General features: G+C 37.6%; 2 protein-coding genes across 2 annotated transcripts; one reads left to right on the plus strand and one right to left on the minus strand.

Moving 5' to 3' along the window:
* Positions 1-424: 424 nt before the first annotated feature.
* Positions 425-3363, plus strand: LOC107782354 (protein POLLENLESS 3-LIKE 2-like). Its single transcript, XM_075249991.1, has 4 exons — positions 425-761; positions 1056-1268; positions 1361-1516; positions 1613-3363. Exons 1-4 carry the CDS (start codon positions 594-596, stop codon positions 2483-2485), a joined length of 1410 nt encoding a protein of 469 aa, XP_075106092.1. The 5' UTR covers positions 425-593; the 3' UTR covers positions 2486-3363.
* On the minus strand, positions 2862-6796 carry LOC107782355 (L-ascorbate peroxidase 3). Its single transcript, XM_016603229.2, has 8 exons — positions 6446-6796; positions 5398-5447; positions 5112-5177; positions 4948-4996; positions 4386-4471; positions 4219-4283; positions 4019-4118; positions 2862-3334 (listed from the first exon to the last, which is right to left on the minus strand). Exons 1-8 carry the CDS (start codon positions 6687-6689, stop codon positions 3074-3076), a joined length of 921 nt encoding a protein of 306 aa, XP_016458715.1. The 5' UTR covers positions 6690-6796; the 3' UTR covers positions 2862-3073.
* Between the last annotated feature and the right edge of the window lie 2867 nt (positions 6797-9663).

A 9663-nucleotide genomic window follows, 5' to 3' on the forward strand; every position in this document is an offset into this window, starting at 1 on the left:
GTGTAAAAGTTATTTATACTGTCGATGCATATAACTTAAACTCTGGGTACATAACATATGGGATGTGCCTAATCTAATTTTAAAAAGGACATGTATTACTTACTCATTTATTACCAAGCACGGAAACTTTCCCAAACAGTGAAATCCCATTCATCTTAGGAAACAAAATTACCCTTCACCATCTTCACTAATTAAGTGTAGAATTAAAGCCAGGGGGCAAAACGAAACTGGGTATACTTGGAGGACGAATAAACATAAACGGAAAGTTAGGGGGGAACAAAGACGGGAATGGCGCATCGCGCATCTTCGTAAAAAAATAATGAGAAACACAACGGCTAGTAAGTAAAACGGTAACCTCCTCAACGGTCGAATAATTCGAAAATACTCTCCCTAAATTAGACCCAACTCGTAACTTTGTCAGTCCGTCTCTCTCCCCTCTTTTCTATTTTTATTCTATTCTTCTCTTTATACCTCTCAACTCGCCCTCCATTGGTGTTTCCACTCCACATATTCTTGCCAATTTTCTGTTCACATTTCACATATTCTTGGCAACATAGCAAGTGCGAATTCAAGATATAATCTAATAGTAGAAAATGTTGCAAGATATGTGGAATGCTCCCCCAGGTTTCAGACCCACGAAATCGGCTCCATCTTCTCCGGCTAAACCCCTTGGAGTCTCAAGAACTCGCTCTGAATCCTTTCACGTTGCCCACAAAGTCCCCATTGGAGACAGCCCTTACGTCCGAGCCAAAAATGTTCAAGTAAGCTTCTTTCTTGCGCTACCCCATATAATCTTTTTGAGTCTTAACCTATCAGAAAATTCTCGTTTGGATGTATACGGTAAGATATGGGTTCATCCGAACCTAATCACTTTGGCTCGTAACTTCACTAAGTACAAATTATTGAAGTGGAACCCATAAAGTTCAAATTGTGGATCTACCATTATTTAGATGCATCTTTCGTTACCTTTAAAAGGAAAAGTCTGTTCATTTTATAAGTTGTATTGTTCTGATTGGTTGGTTCTACTATGAATTGATGTGATGTTTTACTTTCAGTTGGTAGAAAAGGATCCAGAAAGGGCAATTCCATTGTTTTGGGCAGCTATAAATGCAGGAGATAGAGTGGATAGTGCTCTCAAAGATATGGCAATTGTAATGAAGCAACAAAATCGGGCTGAAGAAGCCGTTGAAGCTATTAAATCTTTGAGAAGTAGGTGTTCAGATCAAGCACAAGAAGCTCTTGACAACATTCTGTTGGACCTATACAAGGTCTGCTTTCATTTTCAATGTGCAAAAAGCTTTCATTTTTTCTTCTGAATTCTGCCTATCGATAACAATCTGTAAAACTGTGATACCTTCAGAGATGTGGGAGATTGGATGACCAAATAAAGCTGTTGAGGCACAAGTTGTTTTTGATACAACAAGGTTTGGCCTTTAATGGAAAGCGAACCAAGACAGCGAGATCCCAGGGGAAGAAGTTTCAGGTTTCTGTGGAGCAAGAAGCAACTAGATTACTGGTAAATAACACAATTCTGAGACATTTTAAATTCCTAGTCTTTTGGTCTTACACAATAGTATAAGATAAAAATCAATTCTTTTTATATATCTTCCAGGGGAATTTAGGGTGGGCGCTGATGCAGCAAAATAACTACATTGAAGCAGAAGATGCTTATAGGAGAGCACTAGTAATTGCACCAGACAATAACAAGATGTGCAATTTGGGCATTTGTTTGATGAAACAAGGGAGAGTTGGCGAAGCGAAAGAGACACTTCGGAGAGTTAAACCAGCAGTGGTAGATGGCCCTAGAGGTGTAGATTCCCATCTCAAGGCCTACGAAAGAGCACAACAAATGCTCCGTGATCTCGAGTCTGAAATGATGAATAAAGGTGGTGATAGAATTGAACAAAGCAAGCTATTTGATGCATTCTTGGGCTCTTCTGCTATCTGGCAGCCTCAGCCTTGCAAGGAACATAATAGCAGCACTTTGAGTAGTAATGCCAAGTCAATCCAACCTCAAGATGAATTTGCTAATGAGAACATCAATTCTACTAACATCATTACAAACCAGATAGTTCCTTCACTGCAAAAGAGCATGTTGAAACCATATATGAACCTCAATATCGACGCTCCACCATTTTATTCATCCAAGATTATGAAAGAGCCGGCGAGTACCCTGTTTCCAGAAGGTCTTAAAAGAACAAGATCTGGAAATGCAGCTAACTTTATGAGAAAAGAGTCTCAGGGAACATTCAGAGAACCAGAGAATAAGATGAGAAAGCAGTCAATTTCACCAGAGAAAACAGAGGATAGATGGGCAGGATTGCTGCCTGATAGCAAGGATTTTGAAGAGGCTATAATTGCTGCTGCTCTGGGCTCAAGTGAAGAAACATTCAAGCCTAAAGATAGTGGAATCCCTCCAAGGAAAGTTGACAAAAGGTTGAGGGTTTTTCAAGACATTACCTTGTCCATGAGTCCGCGAGCCTGACTAACATTATTGATTTTTAACTATGATTAGTAGTAATCTAATTGCATTTTTAAATTAAGTAAGATCATTGATTTTTAACAATCATTGGAGATAAACTTGTTCTCCTTTACTCATACTTCCTCAAGGAGGTCGTCTGCAGTATGTTGGTAACACCCTAATGTCTTTAGGCAGGGTATAATTATTGTTATTTGGTGCCTTTGGAATTCAGACATCTTTTATTTTTGCCTATATGGCAACTAATCTTCAATAAAAAGTTATTTCTTCTTTCTCATGTAATTGGCTTAGTTTCTGTTCTCTTTTCTGACCAGGTTTGTCACTCTCCAAGTGGTATGCAAAATGTCATGCAATCTATGAACAATTCTTGCTCAATCAGGAATAATTGAACAACGGAATTCTGAATACCAACGACACATTTTTATATTAACATGTTTGAGTAGATTACACACTCAAGTTATTGATGAAACAAGGAGATTATACACCAAGATTTATTATTTAATGAATAACGAAACATGGAGCTATTCAGTTTCCAGTCTCTTGTGATCAGTTTTGGTTTCCAATTTATTACTTCTATTGAGTTCACCACCAATGTTACTGGAACTGCTGTGACGAATGCTTACTAGCTCTCCTCCTGTGGATTAGATAGAAGAAACTGAATATTACAACAGCGGCTGCAACAGCAACTCCAACAGCCCTTTGTGCCACCGGGGTGTTCTTCACTGCTAACGTTCCTTTTTCCAATGCGGATCTGCCTTTTTCCAATGTAGATCTGAAAAATGATGAATGTGGTAATCCAAGCTCAGAGAGCTTCTTGTGTGACTCTTCGTAGTCCCTGAAGAAAGCCTTTTGGTCCTGTCACATAATTAAGTTTAAAGTAACAGAACAAGTATCAATTATTACAGAAAAAGTTTTGAGTGAGACTGTTTAGCTAGAGAAAAGTTAACAATTATGCAGCTCTTTTGGCCACAGTAGATGTGCATACTGTTTTTTTATAGGTTGTAGATGTTCATACTGTTAAATTAGAAGAAAGCTCTAAAACAGCATTGTTGCTTTATCGTGATACAAGCAATTCCATTCATTTGCTCACTGTCACTCATGATCTGAGAGCCTGGATCGGTCATACCATAGGTTCAGTGCCAGGAATCTCACAGTAAAACACCTCCCTAAGTTACAACATATTCCAGTGGCATTCCCATCATGTGGGGTTTTATGCTTATCAAACCACCAAAAGGACATAATGGTCCGCAATATTTCATAACAATCAATGTTGAGACGTGCTGGACTTATCATCCATGTGAGTTATAGCAGCTCTGATACGAGACCAAAAGTTGCAGGGTGGTAGATGTCGCATGTAAGAGAAGCAAAGACATGATCACAAACATGAAAAGATAAAATCTCCAGTTACTTAGCTGGTCTTGCTGGTTTTATAGTGTTACTTTCCTTCTTAAATGACGCAAGTTGTATGATGACAGTTTCTGATGTGTTGCAATAATTGAACTATGACAATCCACATGGTATGAGCTATATTAACAATACCTTTTCATAAAGTAGCACATAGCTGTGGAATTTTGGATCCTCAAGTAGAGCTTTATCAGAGGGAAGTTGCAAGAGACCTGAATCTTGCTTGAGGAGCTTCCTGAGAGATCATAGTACCATTTGGGCAAATAAAAATGAGAATTTTTCTTTTTAATCAAGGGCGAAATATAAAAGAAGTCAGAATGTATAGTAAATCATACACAAAGTATGAGTTATCAAATTTAGGGCCCTCAACTCCAGAGCTCTTTGAATCAGCCCTTGCAGCCTGCAGCAACACACAAAAAAATTAAAGGAAAATTAAGACAAACTGCATTTATGTGTGAGAAATATCAATATCTTGATGCAGATCCATATTATATACTAATACCAGTTTGAGGCCTGCAGATAATGCCACTATATCCTTGTCTTCAGAAAGTCCGATGCTGTGAAAGATGTCCCTTAATTCTTTTGGACCTAAAAAAGCGTCCAAAAGAGGAACACAGTAAGCGATATAAGACGTGCGGAGAAATACAACACTGAGCCCTAGAGCACTCAGAAATTTATATCAAATATTATAATTTCTCCAGGGTTGCTGATAACAGTTTTAACTATATTCACAATATTAGCAATCCAATCCAGTTCACGGTCACTGTTTATTATATTCAAGAGCTTCACCAGTTGGAATATGCTTTTGTTTTTTCAAAAGTTCTCCTAAGAAATAAATGGAGTTGCAAGTAGAACACACTTAGAAGACTACGCAATTAGTGCAAATCACAAAGAAAGTAAGAAACTGTCATCTCCAAGATTATCAACATGTAACCGTATAGATGTAGAACGAAGCTAAGAGAAATAAATGGAATGATAAAGCTTCATTTATGCACTGAATCAAATCTTTATTAGTTTAAGTAAAATGAATGATCAGCAAAGTCAACACTTTTCAGCTGAACAACCTTGTTTGCCATCAGGAAGGCACCCTTCATTTGGTGAAATTGATGAATCCTAGTATAAATTAAAGGTGGAAGTTAGTACTGAATATAAGTAAGTTCATTTACATGGGTTTAAACTTTATAATAAATAAAAGAAGTAATTAATTTTTTATCCTTCCTTTGCATACCTTTCTACCAGGGATGAATTCGATTATTGGACCACCAAGTGCTTTAACAGCAACAACCCCAGCAAGCTGCACTCCCAAATAAAAAAGGTATTCCACTAATTATCACACAAAATTAAGCAGCCCCTTCTCTGAAATGTTGGCAGCCTACCCTGATGCAAGCATCAAGCTGATCATACGGCTAGAATCTGTGACTTATAAATCACACTGAGACAACTTGATTGTTGCTCTAAGGCTCCCTTCCTTCTCCAAAATGGACTATAAATTATCAACATAACAAGTATCTCACCTGATAGAGGTCAGGATAAGTTATTGTGGGGTGATTGACCTTGATATTTTCTGCACTCCAGATAAAATATATATAAGGCATTAATTAATTATAAGTTAGTATTAGCAAAAGAACCACCTGGTTTATCTTTGGACAAACAACAACCCAGTAAAATCCCACTAGTAGGGACTGGGGAGGGTAGCATGTACGCACACCTTACCCCTACCCTAAAGAGCAGAGAGGTTGTTTCCGAAAGGCCCTCGGCTCAAGAAAAGAAAAAGACAAAAGGAGACAATATTAGTATCACTACAGAAATTATATGAAGAATAGGAACAACATGAAATCCAGAAGAAAGATGGAAAGCATAGCTAGTAAATATGTCCGGTACTGAAAAGCGAAATAGCAAATAAAATAATAATAAATAAATAAAAACCTACCAGACTAGTCTCGCAAAAATACAAAGGCAAGACTCAACTACCTCCTGACCTATAACCTCTAATACTCGACCTCCACATCTTCCTATCAAGTGTCATGTCCTCGGAAATCTGAAGCCTCGCCATATCCTGCCTGATCACCTCTCCCCAATACTTCTTAGGCCGCCCTCTACCTCTTCTCGTGCCCTCCACAACCAGCTGCTCACACCTCCGTACTGGAGCATCTGGGCTTCTCCTCTTGCTAATCCCAAGGGGATTTTCGAATAGAATCGAATGATCAACTTTTCATCTTCAAATGAAAACTCCGTAAAGGTAAGCATAACGAAACATAAACTAATAGCTGCAAGGATCCACGAGCAGGCAAAAGTGTTCATATACGACATAATTAAATATAAAAAAATGTTTTCTCTCTAGCAAGATTTTAGATGAGATGGTTACGTACTTCCCCGTGACATTATAGCACACAAAGGTCCTCTCTAACAAAAAAAGTGTGATCTCTAACAGCTTAAACTTTTAAATGAAATGGTTACACACTTCAAACTGAAATCAATTAAGCAACAACCATTGCACTAAAAATTGATTTTATCAACGAGAATACTATAAATTTGGCATTAAAGGCTAAAAATGAAGCTCACCAATTGCTGTTCTGAGATCATTATTGGCAGCTTGAGTCTTTATTTTAGCATCAGTACTAGATGTACTACTTCCTGCATCATCAATATGAGAATTGGCGGCAGAAGAAATAGAGAATTGGCAAGCGTACGCTAAACGAAGCAGATCACGAGCACTGTACTTTTTGCTGACTATAAGATTTTGAAGCTCAATTCGTGCTTTCTCTATCTCGTTCCTATACTCCGCATCTACTACTGGTACTGCCATTGATTTATATATAATACTCAGTACTGAAACTTTATATTTGTATATGCCAATAGAGGTCGATCGTCACCAGCTTTTCTTCTAACTTTGATGAATGAATAATTTAGTGTTACGAAAGGAGGATTATATATAGAGCAAAAGGGAGGGGAATTCTATAAGCGTGAAGCAAAGAAGCAACGAATATGGAACAACAAAAGAAACGAATTGGTTATTTTGCTTCTTCTAATGACACTGAACGTGAATAACATGGAGGGGGCAAATCCGGAAATAAATCGTGCTACGTGTGGTGTGGGTCTTTTATTGGAAAAAATAAGGAATATCCGTATTACTCGATAAGGAATGAGTATAAATATTTACTACTATTTGCTAATTAAATTTGAAGGGAAAAAACTGTATATGGACTATATTGTTGTCAATAATGGACTAGAAAACCTAATGATTCCTCTATTTCAATTTACGTGAACCTGTTTGACAAGGCACGGAGTTTTAAGAAAAAAATAAGGGATTTTTACCTTCCTATACACTATTTGAAACTTTATTACCCTCCCTACTCAAGTTTCAATTTAATTACATATGCATATATAATTTACCAATTATATAAATTTTAGGAATTAAATGAGAATCAATTAACTCCTATAGTCTCGCTAACGTACATAACTCACTCCTCCCATGTTTCTCTGTCCATACCCCCACGATTCTGATACTCTCTCCCTCCATTAACGCTCTCTTCCATTGTTGTTCAAAAATCTTTTATAATCTCTCTCAAACTTTCTGATTTCTCTCTCAAAAACCTACGAAATTAGTAACAGCTTAAAATTTCCTTCCCTTATGATGAAGAAGAAAGGATTTCCAAAGAATAATCCTAAAAAAGCTAGTGTTGGTGATATTCCTACTTTTGATTTGGATATTTTCTCATAGGATTCACCCAAAAAAATAGTGGAATCGACACATGCAAAACCAGAGATAAAGTCCAAGCTTTCCCCTCGTGAAGCTAGGGCAGATGTGCGAACAAAATTCAAGCATGACAGGGACGCTGGTGAAGCTTCGACATCTGCTAAATCAGTAAAGCGGAAGGGCAAAGAAATTGCTCGTGATGATGATTTCGTCGAAGAAGAAATTATCCCGAAACCTACAAAAAAAAAGTCAAAGTTTCTCCTACTGTCAAACCTTCAAAAAGGAAGAAGGTTCAAAAATCTCCTAAAAACATACCGAAACAGTCACTAGAGAAGAAGGTAAAATTTTAGTATTTACAATTTTTTCTCTTTTTTTTTAGTTAAAAAATCTATTTTCATTATCATGACTATACCTATTTTTTATTTTTCTGTATTTGTAGAAATTGTGTCTACATTGTGTATATTTTTATTTTTTTTAGCAATCCGTTAGGCAAGCGCCTAGGGCTATTTTTTTATTAATAAAAAAAAGAAAAAAGAACAGAAAATACAACAATTAGGAACAGTACAAATAAGGGGGACAATAGCACCGGTATTGTTACCTATATGCCTTGGCTATATAATCACTCCTATGCGCCTCACATTGCGTTATGATGGTAGCCACATGTAGAGGATTCATGGTGTAGCTGCCGACAAAGTCTCACGAGGGCATATAATCTCATAGCCGTGTGGATATTTTTCCAAAGGCATAGGACCAAGACAACTCAAACCGGGCTAAACCTTACCTTACTAATCCTATTGAGGCAATGAAAAGGCCGCACCTACTAGCACGCATGTAAAAAATAAGAACTGGAGAGTACCAAATATTCAATGATCATCACAGAGTTTATAACATACTCTGTGATGATATTACAAATGAGAATGCAAATAAAGTGGTATAATAGAATGAAGTACCAATTTGGTTCATGTCCCTTCTTTTCCAAACATGTAAAATCTTCAATTTGCAGTTCTTTGTTATTTTCCTCAACCGTGTTCAAAAAGTATTCAAAAATCATCATTTCTTTTTTGAACGGTTGGACCTCGTTGAGGTAGTTGGGGCAGCCTTCTTTTGTTTGACAACTCTCATTGGAGGTCGCCTAACATTTAAAAAATTACTGACCTTGTCGTTCCAACTATTTTTTCTTGTATGTGCCTTTTTTATTTTTTCACTATGCATAGGTGATAGGTCACCTTTTCTTGATGCCTCTGCCCGGCATTGATTTAAGATATCATCTTCCTCCCCTTCTTCATATATATCTCTACCTACCAAAATTGGATTTGGCATGTGTTGAGAAACACCTTGAGTCATCAATGTATTTCCAGCTTGTGCAGGAACCATATTTGCCGTACTTTGTTGTTGTTTTTATGATTTGTTCTTGCTCACATTCCCACGACCAGTGCGAGAGATTGTATGACTTAAAGAACGTAGAGAAGCAGTACTTACAATTGCATCCAGTAGTTGTCTCTCCTCAACCGAAATAATTGGAGTAGTTGTTGTGAGTTGCCGCTGCCCAGAATTTGGTTTTGTTGCTGCTGTGCGATCACCAGTATGCATACTAGTTGAGGCGTGCAGATCATTTTGTTGCTGCTACATTTTAAGTGTTGGTGTAATCACAATTTGACTTGTATTAACACCTGGAGTGGCCTGCTTGGCACATGTTTCCGCAGCGCTAACCAACCTTCCAGCTGTTGCATCTGGCATAGCAACAGTAGGAGAATTTCTGGGGATGAAAATAGGAGCATGAATGTTCAATTTGGTCGTGGGACTTGATGTTGTTGCCTCATAAGGCTTTGGCTTTATTGGAGGATCGATCTCCTCACCTGCACTCTCCTGATCAATCTCCTGCTCACCTTCTTCAGATGAATAGCCAGCAAACCCATCACCCCAATCCTCTTCATCATCCTCCTCTTGTTGTTCACGCCACCGCTTAGAATTGATAGCCATTTCCTTTATCTTTTGTTGGATAACCTCATTGTTGTTCCCAGTTGACAGGACAAGCTGCCCAGATTCACCTTTGAACTCCCCAAAAGACTCTACTAACTGATAA

The sequence above is a fragment of the Nicotiana tabacum genome, chromosome 3, assembly GCF_000715075.1.
Source record: "Nicotiana tabacum cultivar K326 chromosome 3, ASM71507v2, whole genome shotgun sequence".
NCBI lineage: Eukaryota > Viridiplantae > Streptophyta > Magnoliopsida > Solanales > Solanaceae > Nicotiana > Nicotiana tabacum.

Excerpts from the sequence above, each read along its gene's own strand:
- LOC107782354 (XM_075249991.1), top strand. The coding sequence starts at position 594 with ATGTTGCAAGATATGTGGAATGCTCCCCCAGGTTTCAGACCCACGAAA. Across the intron at positions 1,269-1,360 it reads TTCTGTTGGACCTATACAAG|AGATGTGGGAGATTGGATGA; the intron begins GTCTGCTTTCAT and ends TGATACCTTCAG. Across the intron at positions 1,517-1,612 it reads AAGAAGCAACTAGATTACTG|GGGAATTTAGGGTGGGCGCT; the intron begins GTAAATAACACA and ends TATATCTTCCAG.
- LOC107782355 (XM_016603229.2), bottom strand. The coding sequence starts at position 6,689 with ATGGCAGTACCAGTAGTAGATGCGGAGTATAGGAACGAGATAGAGAAA. Across the intron at positions 5,448-6,445 it reads TGATCTCAGAACAGCAATTG|AAAATATCAAGGTCAATCAC; the intron begins GTGAGCTTCATT and ends TCTGGAGTGCAG. Across the intron at positions 3,335-4,018 it reads ATGTGCTACTTTATGAAAAG|GACCAAAAGGCTTTCTTCAG; the intron begins GTATTGTTAATA and ends ATTATGTGACAG.